Source organism: Lontra canadensis, unplaced genomic scaffold (genome assembly GCF_010015895.1).
Source record: "Lontra canadensis isolate GAN:19392208 unplaced genomic scaffold, GSC_riverotter_1.0 scaffold144, whole genome shotgun sequence".
Lineage (NCBI taxonomy): Eukaryota > Metazoa > Chordata > Mammalia > Carnivora > Mustelidae > Lontra > Lontra canadensis.
Genome location: NW_022631138.1, coordinates 1221504 through 1240659, shown reverse-complemented (window position 1 = coordinate 1240659; position 19156 = coordinate 1221504). Strand labels below are relative to the sequence as shown.

The 19156-nt window shown below is 41.7% G+C and overlaps 1 protein-coding gene across 5 annotated transcripts in view; it reads right to left on the bottom strand.

The window, feature by feature from the left end:
• The window catches only part of ACOXL (acyl-CoA oxidase like), a 326290-nt gene that overhangs the window by 143040 nt on the left and 164094 nt on the right, over positions 1-19156 (bottom strand). For all 5 annotated transcript variants that reach the window (XM_032843889.1, XM_032843891.1, XM_032843892.1 and 2 more), the window contains exon 12: positions 16346-16499. In XM_032843889.1, coding sequence (XP_032699780.1) covers positions 16346-16499 — 154 coding nt within the window. The remainder of the gene's footprint in view (positions 1-16345; positions 16500-19156) is intronic.

Here is a 19156-nt window from a genome sequence, read left to right as displayed (position 1 = left end):
ACACAAACACATACACACACACACCATGAATAAGTTTATGTCCCCAACTCAAGATTTGTTAAACATTAGAAAATCTATAATGTAAATCCACTACATTAACAGGTTAAAAGGAAGAAAAGGTACAATTACTTCAATAAAATAAATGCACATAGGGACACCTGGGTAGTTCAGTTGGTTAAGCAGCTGCCTTTGGCTCAGGTCATGATCCCAGCGTCCTGGGATCGAGTCCCACATCGGGTTCCTTGCTCTGCAGGGAGCCTGCTTCTCCCTCTGCCTCTGCCTGCCACTCTGTCTGCCTGTGCTTGCTCGCTCTCTCTCTCTGACAAATAAAAAAAAAAAAAATCTTAAAAAAAAAGAATAAATGCACATAATTTCCTCAAAGTCAAGTCTATTCATAATGTTAAAACCAATAAAACACACACACACACAAAAGTCTCTTCAGAAATTAAGGGTAAAACAGACCTTCTCTGACATGACAAAGAATATCTGCAACTATAAACAACTCTATGCCAACACACTGGACATGGAAAAGAAATGGAAAAGTTCTTTGAAACATATAAGTTATTAAGACTGAATCAGGAAGAAATAGAAAATCTGAGTAGATCAATTACTAATAAGGAGATTGAGTCAGTAATCAAAAATCTCCCAATTAAAAAAAAAAAACAACTCAGGAACAGATGGTTTCATGGTGAATTTTACCAAACATTTAATTGACAGAGAATTAAATGTAGAATTAACACCAACACTTCTTAAATTCTTCCAAACATATCAAAGAGGAGGGAACACTCCTAAACTCATTTTACAAAGCCAGTATTGTCGATACCAAAACCAGCAAAAGGGCATTACTAGAAAAGAAAACTGAAAGCCAATATCCTGATGACTATGGATCCAAAAATTCTCGGTAAAATACTAGCAAACTGAATTCAGCAGCACATTAAAAGGACCATTCACCATAATCAAATGGGACTTGTTCCTGGGATGCAAGGATGATTCAACATAGGCAAATCAATCAGCATAATATATTACATTAATAGAATAAAAGAAAAGAATCATATGGTCATTTCATTAGATGCAGAAAAATCATTTGTCAAAATTCAACATTCATTCATGATAAAACTCTTTTAACAAATTAACCATAAAAGGAACATACATTAACATAATAAAGGCTGTATATGACAAGCCCATTGCTCACATCATACTTAGTGTATGATAAAAGGATGAAAGCTTTTTCTCTAAGACAGGAACAAGACAGTGTGCCCACCCTCATCACTCCTATCCAACATAGTACTAGAAGTCCTAGTTAGAGCAATCAGGCAAGAAAAAGAAATAAAAAGTATCAGAATTGGAAAGGAAGAAATAAAATTGTCTCTATTTGCAGAAAACAGGATTTTATATATAGAAAATTCTAATATTCAACCAAAAAACTGTTAGATCTAATCAGTGGATTCACTAAAGCTGTAGGATACAAAATTAACATATAGAAATCAATAATGTTTCTATATACCAACCACCAAATTTCTAAAAAAGAAATAAAATATGACCCAGCAATTACACTACTAGGTATTTACCCCAAAGGTACAGATGTAGCGAAAAGAAGGAGCACATGTACCCCAATGTTCATAGCAGCAATGTCCACAATAGCCAAACTGTGGCAGGAGCTGAGATGTCCTTCAATAGAAGAATGGATAAAGAAGATGTGGTTCATATATACAGTAGAATATTACCCAGACATCAGAAAAGATGAATATCTACCATTTACATTGACATGGATGAAACTAGAGGATATTATGCTAAGTGAAATAAGTCAAACAGGGAAAGACAATTATCATATGGTTTCACTCATATGTGGAACATAAGAAATAGTGCAGAGGATCATAGGAGAGAAGGGAGGGAAAACTGAATGGGAAGAAATCAGAGAGGGAGACAAACCATGAGAGGTTCTTGACTCTGGGAAACAAACTGAGGGTTGTGGAAAGGGAGGTGGGTTGGGGGGATAGGGTAACTGGATGGTGGGCATTAAGGAGGGTATGTGATGTGATGAACACTGGGTGTTCTATGCAACTAATGAATCATTGAATATACATGAGTAAGTAATGATGTACTATATGGTAGATAATTGAATTTAAATAAAAATCAACCAATCAATCAATCAATCAATCACATTTACAACAGCACCAAAAACAATAAAATACTTAGGAACAAATTTAACTAAGGGGGTAAATGTTTTCTATACTGAAATTATAAGACACTGATTAAAAAAAAAAGAACATACAAATAATGAAATGGTATTCCATGTTCATGGATTGGAAAAGTTAATATTGTTAAAATGTCAATACTACCAAAATCCATCTATAGATTCAATGCAATCTCTACCAAGCTTCCAGTGGTATTTTTTTAAAAAGTAGAAAAAGCACTCCTTTTATACAGAACAACAAAAGACCCCAAATAATCAAAGAAACCCTGAGGAAGAAGAACAAGGCAAGAGGTATCACACTTCCTGATTTCAAGCTATATTATAAAGTTAGAGTCATCAAAACAGTATGGTACTGGCATAAAAACACATAAAGAGACCAACAGAACAGAAATAAACCCAAATATATACAGTCATCTAATATCTGACAAGGGAGCAAAGAATACTCAATGGAGAAAACATAGTCTTTTCCATAAATGGTGCTGCGATAATTGGATATTCACATGTAATGAATGAAACTGGACCTACTGCTCTTACACCATTCACAAACATTAACTCAAAACAGACTAAAGACTTAAATGTCAGAGCACAGACCATGATACTTCTAGAAGAAAACAAAGGAACAAAGCTCCTTGACATGGGTCTTGGTAAAGATTTTTAGACATGACACCAAAGCACAAGCAACAAAATAAAAAATAAAGGGAGACTACACCAAACTAAAAAGATTCTGTGCCATAAAAGAAACCATCAACAAAATGAAAAGACAACTTATAGAATGGGTAACGAATATTTGCAAACCATATATCTGGTAAGTGGCTAATACCTGACATATAAAAGATAAAGAACTCATACTCAATAGCAAACAAACAAACAAACAAAAACCCAAAAACAACCCAATTAAAAATGGGCAAAAGTCCTGGCAATTCACAGACCTGTACCCCTGGGGATAAAAATACATTATATGTTTATAAAAAAAATTAAAAAATTAATTTAAAAAATGGGCAAAAGACTTAAATAGGCATTTCACCAGAGAAGACATATGAAAGGCCAACAAATAAATGAAAAGTGCTCAATATCACTAGTCATTAGAGAAATGTGAGTTAAAATCACAATGAGATATCATCACCTCATGCTAGTTAGAATGGCCATCACCGAAAAGACAAGAGATAACAAATGCCAATGTGGATGGAGAGAAAATGGCCATGCACTTTTGGTGGGATTATAAATTGGTACTGCCACTAAGGAAAACAGTATGGAGGATCCTCAAAAAATTAAAAATAGGGGTGCCTGGGTGGCTCAGTGGGTTAAAGCTTCTGCCTTCAGCTCAGGTCTTGATCCCAGAGTCCTGGGATTGAGCCCTGCATCGGGCTTTCTGCTCAGCAGAGAGCCTGCTTCCCCCTCTCTCTCTCTGCCTGCCTCTCTGCCTACTTGTGATCTCTGCCTGTCAAATAAATAAATAAAATCTCATAAAAATTTAAAAATAAAACTACCACATGATCCAGCAATTCCTCTTCTGACAATATATCCAAAGGTAATGATAACATTAACTTGAAAATATATCTGCACCCCCATGTTCATAGCAACATTATTTACAATAGCCAAGCTATGAAAACAGTCAATGAATAGATGACTGGATAAAGAAGTTGTATACACACATGCACACACATACACACATAGAGATGAATATTATTCAGCCATAAAAAACAAGGAAGTTCTACCATTTGCAGCAACATGAATGGACCCTGAAGGCATTATGCTAAGTGAAATAAGTCAGAGAGAGAAACGCAAATACTGTATGATCTCAATTATACATGGAATCTTAAAAAAAAAAAAACCTCACAGAAAAAAGAGGTGAGACATGGCATTAGCAGAGGCAGGGAGGGAGAATTGGAGGAAGGTCATCAAAAGGTACAAACTTCCAGTTATAAAATAAATTAGTACTAGGGATATGATATAAAGCATGACAAATACAGGTAAAACTGTTATATGATATATAGGAAAGGAGTTAAGAGTATAAAATTCTAAGAATTCTCATCATAAGGAGAAATTTTTTCCTTTATTATTTTCTTCTTTCTTTTCTTTTTATTGTATCTACATGAGAAGATGGACATTAACTGTACCTATTGTGGTACTCATTTCACAGTATATGTAAATCAAACCAACAGGCTATATGCCTTAAATGTATACAGTGATGTATGTCAATTATTTCTCAATAAAACTGGGGAGGAAAGACTATCTGCAACATATCCACATTAAATAACATCCTTAATGGTGAAACAGGAAGTACAGGCCCTTTAAAGTCAAGAATAAAATTTAGGTGCTTGTTATCAACCACTTCTTTCAACCATTGCACCGGAGGTCCTTGTTACTTATTTGTCATAATATGACAAATAAGTAAATATAAATAATTGTAAAGGAAGAAACAAGCCATCACTTGTCACCAGTGATATGACTGTCTACACAGGAAATGCAAAAAACTACAAACAGATTATTAGAATTATTATGGCAGTTCAACAGTTTGCTGGATATAAGATCAACATAAAAAGTTGAGTTCCATATCTATACACAAGCCTGAAAGGATTAGTTAGAAAATATTTTGAAAGCTATCACATATACTATAAGATATATCTGTTCCATGTCTGTCTTACACCCATACTAGTGAAGCATCGGGAGGCATGTTCATGATATGCAACACCATTCCTGAGCCAAAAATGACTAAGTTGGGAAGTACTACAACCCAAACTGAGCCAGGGATTCAGGGCTAGATTTTTGAGACACCATCTTGGAGTAGAGCCGGAATGGAGATGCTCTAAACTTCATAGCCAAAGGGCAGCCACAAATGCAGAGGAACAAGAATGAGCAGACACTCCGCAAAGGCTGAGACTATGGGACCTGAGAGAAGTTGCTGCCCCACCTCCAGACCCCTTCCCAGTTCCTGGTCCTTATGAGACCTGGATTCCAGAACACATCTCATCTCTTGGCTCTCTCTCTCTCTCAATCTGTACTCTCCTTTCTCGACTGAGCAAGTCTGAAATGAGTCTCTCTAACTTGCATCCAAAAGGATTTTAACTAAGATGATCATAACATGAGAAAGTCAACCTGTGAAGCTTCATTTTTTCCCCCCTCTTTATTTTCTTGGTGTGATGGGTGAATCCTTCTGGAGTGTTCTGAACCATCTCACGGGAGGGTAAAATGAGAATACAGTAGATTAAAAATTTGGCACGTTGGCCTAGGACCAATGCCAGCTTTATCCATTATCTTCTCATATGTCTGAATGTTATCCATTCCATATAAAATTTATAATCGCCTTCTTTATGTCCTTAAGAAATTTAGGCTGAGATCTTCAAAAGAATGTTACCAATAAAATGGATTGTGCTTGGGTCATTTTGGTAATCTCTCTTTTCTTTATCAGTGATGAGGGTCAGTTTTACTGCCTGCTACTCTCCCACTCTAATTTACCTGACGAGATAAGACCTACTAACATAAGACATGCACAAATAGGACATGTGTATTTTCTCACAGGGAAATTATTTTTTCCAGTGACCACAGGTTGACAGCAAAACACAGAGGTTTGTTTTAAAATCATGGATTATGTTAAATGAAGGGCCTCAGCATAGGACACTGATTCACATGGAACCCAGAGGCCAGAAACAAAGCCATCATCCCACACACCCCAAAAAGTAAGCTCCTGAATCAGGGACAAGAGTCTTGGATTTGGGAGACTTGAATCAGAACATGCCTCCATCTTCTACTAGCTCTGGAGAAACAGCATCTCACCTCTAGCCTTAGTTCTTCAATCCATGGGAAAACAGTAAGGATAATAATTCTTGCTCATAGGGCTGTTAGGAGTATTACAGGTGTTAACACCTATACAGGTCCTGACACTTTACCTAGCAGAGACTCAGAATGTCAGGGAGTCAAAAACAGAAAGCTTTTTTTTTTTAAGAGAACTGATTCCTCTAATCTTGAGCAAGGTTCTTTTAAAGTTGAGAATTTATCATCATAAAGTATTTTTACTGTGCTGTTTTTCTAAATCCCTACAATCAAACTGGTTGTTGTCTGCATAATGACCAGAAAGTGACAGCAGAAATGGGGAGAAATGTAGGATTTACTCCACAGTCCCAAAATGTTGAGATTGTTCTTGAAGGTCCTAACTCTGTCCAGAGAAAGGGTCCTCTGATCAATGAAATGGAAAGGGAAGAGATCAGAGACCCACTGGTGGTCTAGAAAAATCAGGTCAGGGCTGAGCAAAGAGTCTGACTGAAGAAGGTGTCATAGCAGCCACAGAGAGGGCCTTTCTACTGAGGTCATCACTTGGATCCCAGCCAGTCTCTTCTTAGGAGGTCTGCCAGACCCTGGGACCCCTTCTGAGTATGGGCCATACATGAACCCCTTCCAGGTACTTGGCAATGAACCCCTTCCAGGTACTTGGCATGACCCAGTAAATTTACCCAGTTACTTGGTATTAAGATGAAGCCCACCTCATGCTTACCCCACACACATGTGCAACACTAGCCAGCTGGATCCATGACCTCCATACCTAGAATCCTCCACCAGCACAGCTAGCTCCAAATGACCCAGGCACCAGCCAGGATTTTTCTTGGCTCTGTCTCTTCTTCAGAAATTGGATGGGTCAACAAAACAAAGAGGCAACACACGGAATGGGAGAAGATATTTGCAAATGACAGTACAGACAAAAGGTTGATATCCAGGATCTATAAAGAACTTCTCAAACTCAACACACACAAAACAGATAATCATGTCAAAAAATGGGCAGAATACATGAACAGACACTTCTCCAATGAAGACATACAAATGGCTATCAGACACATGAAAAAATGTTCAACATCACTAGCCATCAGGGAGATTCAAATTAAAATCACATTGAGATACCACCTTACACCAGTTAAAATGGCCAAAATTAGAAAGACAGGAAACAACGTGTATTGGAGAGGATGTGGAGAAAGGGGAACCCTCTTCCATTGTTGGTGGGAATGCAAGTTGGTGCAGCCACTTTGGAGAAGAGTGTGGAGATTCCTTAAGAAATTAAAAATAGAGCTTCCCTATGACCCTGCAATTGCACTACTGTGTATTTACCCCAAAGATACAGATGTAGTGAAAAGAAGGGCCATCTGTACCCCAATGTTTATAGCAGCAATGGCCACGGTCGCCAAACTGTGGAAAGAACCAAGATACCCTTCAACGGACGAATGGATAAGGAAGATGTGGTCCATATACACTATGGAGCATTATGCCTCCATGAGAAAGGATGAATACCCAACTTTTGTATCAACATGGACAGGACTGGAGGAGATTATGCTGAGTGAAATAAGTCAAGCAGAGAGAGTCAATTATCATATGGTTTCACTTACTTGTGGAGCATAACCAATAACATGGAGGACATGGGGAGATGGAGAGGAGAAAGGAGTTCAGGGAAATTGGAAGAGGAGATGAACCATGAGAGACTATGGACTCTGAAAAACAACCTGAGGGTTTTGAAGGGGCGGGGGGTGGGAGGCTGGGGGATCCAGGTGGTGGGTATTATGGAGGGCATGTATTGCATGGAGCACTGGGTGTGGTGCATAAACAATGAATTCTGTTACGCTGAAAAGAAATAAAAAAGAAAAAAAGAAATTGGATGGGTAGCAAAATGGTCTCTACCATATTAGATGCAAGTCAGGCTGACCCCCTTATCTGTTTTGGGAGTTACACATCCAGGGGATTGCTATGAAAAGCTGGGCAGTTAAAGAAATGCTTTTTCTCTCATTCCAGGGAACAGTAAATCTGCAGCACCCAGGACAGAGGGGTGACCCTCAAATGACTATCCTCCTTGCACCAGCCTGCCTTCCAGCACAGAGCCCACTCTGCCCAGAGGACCTCATGTTCCACCAAATTTTTTATTCTTCCTTGGCCCACGGCACTCTTGGATTTTTGAGTCTGGTTTTTCTCATTTTTCTGGCTCTTCTTTGGTCACCAGCACTCTTAACTGCTTGCATGCAGAGTCCCTCTAGCCTTACTACTCTGCAGCAGCACCTCAGGAAACCAGGAACCAAGTGTGAGAGTCAACAAGCATGACCAGGCCCCAGAGGAAGCTGGCCAGGCTCCTTCAGGAATGAGTAAGGGTTTGAGCTTCAGCACGCGGACCTCACGTCATCTCTCTGGGATTCCCAGAGTTCTGTTTTGCTTATTTCAGGCCTTGGCTCTGTTCCAAGAAGTGGTCAATGTCAGATAAATGAGGTCGTGTTGAATCTCCCTGAGGAATTAGTTTTAGGATTAAGTCTACTAAAAAACCGAGGGGCTCCGCATCACACCACTTTTTTTTTTTTTAATTTACAGACACTTGTAATTGTTTTAATGTTCTCTTATGCAATCTTTAAAATATAATGACATGGCCCAGCTGGATGACATCTCCAAACAGCAAACAGCAGCTCTGTGTCTAACATGAAAGGAATGGTCAGTGCATGTTTGCTGATAACCTTATCATCAGGCTGGGTCATAGATCTCTTCCGAGACTTGCCCTTGCTCCAATTTTGTATAGCAATTTCTTTATTCTGATTCAGCCAGTTCTGCTCTCCCATAGAGGATTCTGAAACAGAATGGAGCAGCCAGGGGCTGAAATGAGAAGGCTCTCACAGAGGGGCCCTGATGGAGGGGAGCCTGAAATCCTGTTGTGGAGGCCAATCCTCAGGGCCCAGTGAGCCCAGGAGTGGTATCTCCCAGTCTTGATATCAAGGGGGACAACATAATCATCATGGCTCCTGGCCATGGGCATCCAGGTACAGGGAACGTGCAAGGGCAAAAGGATACTGTAACAGGTCCCTGTGAAGAATTTGGCTGTGCAGGGCCAAGGTCAACAGCTAGAGCTTCTGTTAAGTTCTATTGCAGTGACAGGAGTAGCAGGAACCATGCAGCCTATCTAGATCCCAAGCCCGTTTTTGCAGACCCCGATGATTTGGAGCCAGATCTGCTGAGGATGTGACTTGTTTCTACTCTCTAAGCCTGCACCCCGAGGAGCCCTAGCCAGGCAGCTCCCACATGTGTCTAATGGGTCGAGGTGGATCCTTCAGTGCAATCACACCCAGGAAAAAAGACGAGGAGATTCTAGCATTTACTGGGAGACTAACATGGGCAAGGCTTTAAAAGATAAGGAAACTGAGGCTCCTGGTGGGAAGATCCAGGGTCACAGAGCCCTGACAGGAGATCCCACCCCTTTGGTGATGAGTGCTCTCCCCTCACCTATCACACTGCCCCCTTCATGATGCAGCCCCATAAGAACATTCTGTCATTCGTGGTTCTGCTGCCCTATTCCTCTCTCAGACAACTGTAGGAAATTCAATCTGAGTTTGCTTGGGTATGGAGAAAAGAGACAATGTACAAATACAGTTAAATGGCAACAGTCCTAAGAACTTGGTTGACTACATCAATCTTTAAAGAAATAAGGTGGAAGCAAAGACAAGCAGTGGTGGCCCGGGTCATGTGACCACCCAGAGCTCACAGAATTTGACTCCCAGCGTTCGTTCCCATGTGGGCAGGTGAAGGGTTTTCTTTGTGTCCAAATGAGGCCAGTTGGATTCTCCACTTACACACTGAGATTAAAAGCCAAAATGGGGGCACCTGGGTGGCTCAGTGGGTTAAAGCGTCTGCCTTCAGCTCAGGTCATGATCCCAGGGTCCTGGGATCGAGCCCCACATCGGGCTCTCTGCTAGGCAGGGAGCCTGCTTCCCTTCCTCTCTCTGCCTCTCTCTGCCTACTTGTGATCTCTCTCTCTGTCAAATAAATACAACCTTAAAAAAAATAAAGCCAAAATGCAGAACATGTGTGAGCACGCAGTACTCGCCATTGGGAACGGTGCCGGCTGTGTGCCAGGATTAGGCTTTGCTATCCCAGCTCCTGTCCCAGCCTCTCCCTGACTTAGCAAAGAAGTATGGGGTGAGTAATGTAACCTCATCCTACCTTACTTCCCTCAGCCCTACACTAAAGGGAAGGAGCCAGGAATCACCTGAGAGGGTCTGAGAGGAAAAGGGTCTGGTCCTGCCTATCAACCTCTCCCATTACAGGAGGATCCAACTTAATGTTATCTTCTGAGCAGCTGAGCAAGACTCATTAGAGGCTCAGGCATGGAAGAGACCTGCCCAAAGTCCCACAGCTGCAAAGTGGCATGCTGGATTCAGACTGTGCCCACCCCATTAACATGAACCCCGCTATTTTCTGGAATATAGGACACACTGGTTTGCATATGGCACAGTGGCTTGGTGCATGGCCTCTGGAGACAGATTCTCTGCATTTAAAGCATGGCTCTGCCACTTTTTATCCCTTTAACCTTAGGCCAGTTATTGAATCTCTCTCTGGCCTCAGTTTCCTCCTTTGAAAAGTCAGTCTGATAATAGTACTCACCTAACTTGAGAGATAGCTAAGTTACTATATATAAAGCACTTACAAAGGCACCTGCATATATAGAAAATGCTTAATGAGTATTAACTAATTAGAACCAATAAAAAGCAAAGAGACCCCGCAGCCCCTGGATCCTGGGCCCCTACATATGCTGTGTCTGACATGGCAAGAGGCTGCCTTTCATCAGCATGAAGAATCACTTGGAAGGGCAGGTCTGGAGTTACAGAGGCACTAAACTTCCTGGAGTTCAGACCTCATCTTTGGTTAAGTGTGGAGGCAGGGGGCACTGGGGTCCCATTCACCCAGTGCTATCTGTTCATCCCACCCAGTAAAGGTGAGCTTACTTCCTTGGAGAGCCTCCCAAACAACTCAGTGTGATTTCCCACTCCACCTCGGGGCATAGCTTCACCATATCGACATGGACTCTGGGGTCAGATGAATCAGGCCTTAAATCCTCAGGCAACACGTGGGAGCTTGGGCAAGTCCAACTGCTTGGAGCCCCTGTTTCCTCGTCTGCAAAGTGGGGATGACCAAAGAAGCTAAGGTTGTTATTAACCTGCTTATTGTTAACCTGCTAAAGTTGTTATTAGGTTTAAGATCGTTATATCCTCTCGAATTGGCCCCTTTATGAAATGGACTTATTTATCCCTGGCAATATTCTTGGCTCTGAAATCTGCTTTGTCTGATATTAATAGTCATTGCAGCTTTCTTTTGATGAGTGTGAGCATGACATATTTTTTTTCATCCTTTAACTTTTAACCTCTTTGGATCTTTCTATTCAAAATGTATTTCTCATACGCATATAGTTGGGTCTTGCTTTTTTATCCAATCTGGCAATCTCTGCCTTTTAATTGGGGTATTTGCATTTAAAGTGTTTAGGAACATGGTTTGGTTTACATCTACCATATGGCTATTTGTTTTATATTTGAACAATCTCTTCATTCTCCCCTACTTCATCTTCTCTCGTCTTCTTTTGGACTTAGTACTGAATTCCATTTTAACTTCTATGTTGGCTTATTAGCTATGACTCTTTGTTGTATTATTTTAGTGGTAGCTTTGGGGTTTAGAATAGAAATTTTCAACTTCCCACAGTCTACTTTCAGGTGATATCATACCACCTCAGGTATAGCATAAGAACCTTACAATAGTGCACTTCCTTTTATCCCCTTCTGGCCTTTATGTGATTTTGCCATACATTTTACTTTTATATATGTTATAAAACTCACTCTACATTGCTATTATTTTTGTTAAGAGAGTCAGTTACCTAACATTTTAAAGATTTATTTATTTAATTAGAGAGAGAGAGTGTGTGTGCATGAGTGGGGGGGGGTACAGAGGGAGAGGTAGAGAGAGAGACTCTCAAGCAGATACACCCTGAGCACACAGTTCAGCTTGGAGCTCCATTTCACAATGCTAAGATCATGACCTGAGCTGAAATGAAGAGTCAGACACTAACCAACTGAGCCACCCAGGCGCACCTCAATTACATTTTAAAGAGATTCAAATACTAAGAAAAATCTTATATATTAAGAAAGTTATAGAGCACCTGGTTAGTTCAGTCAGTTAAGCAACTGACGATTGATTTGGACTCAGGTCATGATCTCGGGATCATGAGATTGAGCCCCAAATTGGGCTCCCCACTCTGTGGGAAGCCTGCCTGAAATTCTCTCTCTCCCTCTGTCCCTACCTCCTGCTTGTGTGCTTCCTTTCCCTGAAATAAATAAGTAAAATCTTAAAAAAAAAAAAAAAGTTACTATTTTTGGTACTTTTCATTGCTTTGTGCAGATCCATATTTCTATCCAATATCATTTTCTCTCTGTGTGAAGAATTTCCTTTAATATTTCTTATAGTGAAAGTCTACAGGTGATAAATCCTTTCAACTTTGGCAAGTCCAAACACATCTTTGTTATAATGGTTTTTTTTTTTTTGAAACATAATTTTTCAGAGTATAGAATTTTAACTTCATTTTTTTCCTTCAGTACTTTTTAAACTGTCGCTCCACTTGTTTTTATTTTTTTTTTTCCAATGAGAAATCTGCTGTCATCCTTAACTTTGTTCTTTTATACATAACATTTCTTTTTTTCTCAGGCTGAGTCTTAAAGTATTCCAGGCTGGCTTATGAGAAAAGGCACTATTCCCATTCTCATGTGAAGACATGATCCTGTTCCCTCCAGACCTTCCAGGTGATTCTTTCCCTCACACACATGCAATAATCAGTGCTCAGCTGAATGTTTGAAGGGAACCCCTGAAGATGCCTGAGTTCTCTCTCTGACCAACAACTTCTCTTCTGTCTTCTACTCTATCCCATGAATTCCAGATGCTTTTGTCTCCCTGAACTCTCAGCATGGTGTCTTCAAATCAGGGAGTCCCCTGGGCTCTGCCTCGGTTGCCCCTCTGAAGGCATGGTGTGGAAACTCTCGAGGTAGTAAACTGGGACAAATATAAGTCTCATTTAATTTAATTTAATTTAATTTAATTTAATTTAATTTAATTTAATTTAATTTCCTCACTCTCATTGCCTGATGTCGGGCGTCTTGCTGTTTTAATCAGGAGAGTAACTTCAGGTAACTTCAACCTGGTTGGAGTGGGAGTCCCCGAAAGCTCATTTGACTGAAATCTTAGGGCCACGCAGTTCCATGCACAATGTATAGTGTCCCGCCTTGTATTACCTGGCCCTCAGGACAGGGAGCATGTACCTTGTACACCGTTCTACACACAGACAGAAATTAGAAATATTGGGGGCACCTTGGTGGCTCAGTGGGTTAAAGCCTCTGCCTTCAGCTCAGGTCATGATCCCAGGGTCCTGGGATCGAGCCCCACATCAGGCTCTCTGCTCAGCGGGGAGCCTGCTTCCCCCTCTCTCTCTGCCTGCCTCTCTGCCTACTTGTGATCTCTCTGTCAAATAAATAAATAAAATCTTTAAAAAAAAAGAAATATTGAACAATGATTCTTAATCAGCAGTCATTAAGGCAATGACATGCTTGCATGAACATGAATTATGTAACTTCCAACCAGTATTGTGCATTTGATGATCTAATTTTGGAAAAAAAATTTGTATGAGATCTTATTTATCCCAGGCTTTCTGCACAAAAAGTGACAGACTATGCTTCTCTTAGCAGTATGTTCTTTTAGCAACTAAATGTCACTCTTGCAACATTCAACCTACCACCCAAAGAAAGCAACAATTGCTGAGACTTCTGTAGAAAGAGCCAACCTAAGACTTTCTCCTGGTTTCCTGATGCACAGTGATAATTTTATTAAAATAGACCACCAACTGGTATGGAAACATTCAATGTGGAGGGAAAGAACCTCAGAATCCAAAGGTTTATACAGAACAGTTTTAAGAGCAACAATGCTGGGATGCTGAACTCTTGCCTAGACCAAACACTGGAGGCTGCTGTGTCTTGAATCTTTCCCTTGGGCACGAGGTAAGCTAAGCAGACAGGAAGAACTGATAGCTTTTTTAAGTGTCAATGCCTGTACGACATTTAACAGCCTTTTTCCCTTTTCCATTTTAAAATACATAGTCTTTATTTTTTTTTAATATTTTATTTATTTGTCAGAGAGCGAGCGAGCACAGGCAGGCAGAGGCAGAAGCAGACTCCCTGTCGAGAAAGGAGCCCTATGTGGGACTCGATCCCAGGACACCAGGATCATGACCTGAGCTGAAGGCAACCACTTAACTGACTGAGCCACTCAGGCATCCCTCAAATACATAGTCTTAAACCCCAAAGAGCTAAATTAGTAACATTCCAGTGAAACTAAATTATCAGAGATAATGAATGCACGGGGCAACAATTCAATCAACCAATCTATCCACCATCCTATTTCCCATCAGTCCATCTATCCACCATCCTGTCTGTCCATCAGGTCACCTGGGAGGATATGAAGGTCCAGGGGCAGGAGACCACTGGGCACGTCAGCCCATGAAATGCATCACAAGGAATGAGCCAAGGGAGGAAGACGAGAAGACCACAGGTGGTTTTGAGCACACCCTTGGGTTGAGTCAGAAGCCACAATATCTGCATCTCTCAGCACTCCTAGCAGAGTCCCAAACCCCCGTAGATGGGCTACCCCTGCCAGAGGGGTCACTTCCGGTCTTACCTCCCACCTGCTGACCTCAACTTTCTTGCTGTGCCCAGAAGAGTCCTGTTCCTACCTGCTGCCAGCAAACTCCTGTTCCAAGAGATGGCCACGTCCCTGGAGCTATGGCTGGAAACCAGCCATGTGGCAAGAGCCTCCTACCTTGTCAGGGCACTGAGGAAAGTCACAATGAGCCATGGCACCTCGCTGCCTCAGAGGACCTCAGCGCCTGGTCCAGCTGTGCCCCAGTGCCAGCTGTTACTTTGTTCTGCATTCTCTTTCCTTCCATGTGGACTCACACGCAACATCCACGGGCACAAAGCAGGCATGTCCATCACTATCGCCCCCACCATTGTCACGGACACAGAGTGTACACCTAACTAACTAAGGCCTCCTTGCCTCATGGGCACATCTTTACTCAGCCACCTTAAGAGAAATGATCACAGTGGCTTTCGCAGGAGGCCCTCGTTTCCATCCATATTGTTTATGAGAAACTCTTGGGCTGTGCCTATTGTGAAGGTCCAGTCCTTCCTTACTCCTTGCCCTTCATCCCTCACTCCTCACCCCTCCATTGGTCCCGGCTCTGATACAGAGCAGCAGGGCAGCAGACTTTCTGGAAACGTATCCTTCCCCTCTTTTCTACCCCTGCCTTTAACTTGCTCTTGATCCCTTCTCACTGAGGCTAAACTTCATCATCCTCCTCTGCAGGTTTGGGGCCACTGTTGATAGGATAATATTTAGCCAAGTTCAGATCAAGCTCAGGCCAAAAACCCAATAGGGGCTCCTCCCCTCCTTCCTCCAGGAAATGTCTCTTGGAGGCTCCAGCAGAACCTGCATCCAGCCCACATGCCAGAGAAGGAGTGTAGTCCCTGGGGGTCACAAACGCAGGTCTGTCATCTGAGAATGAACCCCGGCTGCCACCACAGCTAATCCCCATAGCCTCACCATGCCACAGTATTACAGGTCCACAAACCCCACATCCAACCTGCCATGCCCTCACAGACCCTACGTGGGTTCCCCTTCTTACCAGCTCCAAGTCCCCATAAGGATACAGAGACTCCCCAGATCCTAAAAGGGGCCCCTGCCCTCAGGTTGTGGTGGAATCGGGCACAGATTTCAGCTGTTCTCAGAGTTCCCCTCAACTCTTCAATAACTCAAACAGGTTTCTCACACTTTCTGCCCCTCACTACACAATCCAGTCTGAGGCTCAGGGCTAGGGACACACGAAGCAGTCTCCAGATGCTTAGCACATCCCTGTCTGCCTTCTTCTGGGGCTAATCACCCTTCTCCATCCCCCCACCCTGGGGTCATTTCTTGCGTTCTTCCCAAGGGATTCAAACACTGGAGAATCGGTTTCATCATCTGGCCCCATTGTACCTTCCCCATACTGTCAACAATAACCACCACCAAGTTTCATGACATTTACTTCAGGCCTCCATGGGCCAGGCCATGGGGGCTAGCATTTTACAAATGCAGGGGTCCCCCATCAGCCTACGCAGCATGGTAGGAGGTAGATGTACAGATCCCAAGGCTGGGTGGTGCACTCAGGGTCACGAAGACAATGGGTTTCCCCCTGAAGCTGATGCCCTGCTCACAGGCGCAGAGTGCTGACATCACCCATGCTACAGCAGGGGGACCTGGGGGTGCGGGGCTGGCACCTCTGGGGCCTGCAGGGCTCACCATGCCTCCTGTGCACTCGCGGCAGTCCTGCAGGCAGCTGACGTTCTCCCAGGTACTGTAGGCCTTCAGCCCCGCCACCAGCGCCTGCAGTGGGCGACTGTCCACAAGCTCCTTCCCATGGAAGAGGTCCTCGTCCAGGAGGAATCCGGCATACCTGCGAGAGGAGTGCAGACCCGTGAGGGACTCAGCAGCACCCCCTCTCCCACCCGCAGGGAACCACAGTGCAGGCGCGTCTGAGGCAAGCCCACTGTGATACCTGCTCCTTCCTCAGATGCTACCAAATTCTCCATGTGCCCTTCAGAACTGTCACCCTGCACCCTGCCTCTGTGAGGCTCTACCACGCCATCGTCCTCTTGGAAAACTTCTCCCTTGCTTCTTGTTCAGGCTCACTTTTCTGCCAGTCCCTCAGAGACCCCATTGCTCACATTGGCAACTGTCTTCACACCCCTTGACCGCACGAGAAATGGGCACTCGGTGTAACTAACTCTCTCCCTGCTGTAGTCTACCATGTAAGATCATATTCCAAATTATCTCCCTCTTCCCTTCACACAAAAATGCTTTACATGTCTCTCATATTTTTAATTTTTCTAATTCTACTTCCATTGAAAATGTGCTAAGCAGAATAATGGCCTCCAAAGATGACCAGGTCTTCATTCCTGAAACTTGAGAATATGTTACACCACATGGCAGAAGGGATTTTTAGATATGATTAAATCATCATATTTAATCGATCATATTTAATTGATTGGGAGATTATCCTGGATTAACCAGAAGCCCAAATGTACTCATGAGGGTCCTTATAAGTGACAGGGAGGCAGGAGGAGACGTGACAAAAAAGCAGTCAGGAAAATGTGGCATGAGACTCAACCAGCCATTGCTGCCTTTGAAATGGAGGAAGGGGCCTCAAGCCCAGTCATGAGGGAGCCTCCAGAAGCTAGAAAAGGCAAGGAAGTCAATTCTCCCCTAGAGCCTCCAAAAGGAATGCAGCCTTGTTGACACTGATATTTCATCACTGAGACCTGTTTCAGACAGCTGATTTCCAGAACTATAAGATAACAAATTTGTGTTATTTTAAGCCACCAAGTTTGTGGCAATTACTTATAGCACCAATAGAAATGTATACAGATAGGAATAATTTCTTTCTTCAAAGTGGTAAGAGTCACCGTTTTCCATCATCTCTTGGCCACCTGTGGCCACGACTACTGTGCAACACAATGTCTATGGGCCTCCCTCTAACTGCACCCCCCGCCCCCAGCTCTGGCTTTCTTCTTTGCCATGTTTCAAAACACTATAATGGAAGGTACGGGTTTCACTCTTGTTCCCTTCTTTTGAACACCCTATAGACCTTGTTTTTAAACTCTCTTAAAATGTTATTGTTTATAACAACTGCTAGGATTAAAAGCTTTAGTGAACTCTTTCTTTTTATGCTCTACCAAACTCCAGGACTTGTCTCTAATCAAGGGTGGTAAACACACTGAGCTGGGGACTTTCCCCTAAGCATCTCAAACTCATGGTAAGTACCACAAAGTATGGCCTTTCTCCACAAAGTACGGTCTTCTCAACTGAAGCTTCAGACTCTGGAGATTGATAAGAGTGACGGCAGTTAGAGGTGTTGATTCATTGACCGTTCTCTATCAATGGAGTGTCATCTCCTGAGATGATTATATGATGTTTCTCCTTTATAATGTTCATAGGGCAAATCATATAGATTGACTTTCAAATGTCACAAAAGCCTAACATTCCTGGGATAAATACCACTTGATCACTGTACATTATTTTATAGTAAAATATACTGTATGTGATTCCCTAACAATTTGTTCACAAGGGATATTGTTCTCATAATGTCTTTGTCTGGTTTGTGGTGTCAAGGTAATGTTCCTAAAATGAGTTAGAAAGTTTTCCCTTCTCCTTCATTTTATGGAAGAGTTTGTGTCAAGTTGGCATGTTTTCTTAAGTATTTGGTAGATTTCACCAGCAATGGGAGATGAAGCTATTCAGATTTTCCAGTTCTTTTTCAGTCACTTTTAGTAGTATAAGTCTTTCTTTTTTTTTTTTAAGATTATTTATTTATTTGACAGACAGAAATCACAAGTAAGCAGAGAGAGAGGAGGAAGCAGACTCCCTGCTGAGCAGAGAGTCCCATAGCATATGTCTTTCAACAAATTTTCTATTTCATATATATTGTCAAACCTATTGACATTACATTGAGATGACACTAGTAATAATAACCATAATATTTAATTTTATCCTTTCAATGTCTATAGGATCTGTAGTGATGTCCTCTCATTTATTCCAGATGCTGATCATTTGTGCCTTTTTTATCTTAATTATCTAGCTGAAGGTTTATCAATTTATCTATTTTTTTTTTTAAGAAAAAAATTTTTGGCTTAATTATGTTTATTTTTTGGCTATTTCTTGTTCCAGTGATTTCTGCTTTCATTCTGCTTGATTTCAATTTGATTTGTTCCTTCTTTCTAGTTTCTTAAATGGAAATTTACACCCTTGATTTTCTATTTTTCTCCTTTTCCAATGTAAGTATTTTAACTTCTCTTCTAAGCACTGCTTTAGGTGTATATGACAAATTCTGATATGTTCTATTTCATTTTCATTTTGTTCAAAATATTTTCTAATTTCCCTTGTGACTTCTCCTTTGACCTATAAATTATGTGTGTTGTCTAGTTTCCTAATATATGGATTATTCCAGATGTGATTGTTATTAATTTCTAATTTCATTCTAATCAGAAAACATACTTTGTATGATTTCAATCCTTTAAATTTACATGGTCTGTCTTGATAAATGTTTTATGTGCA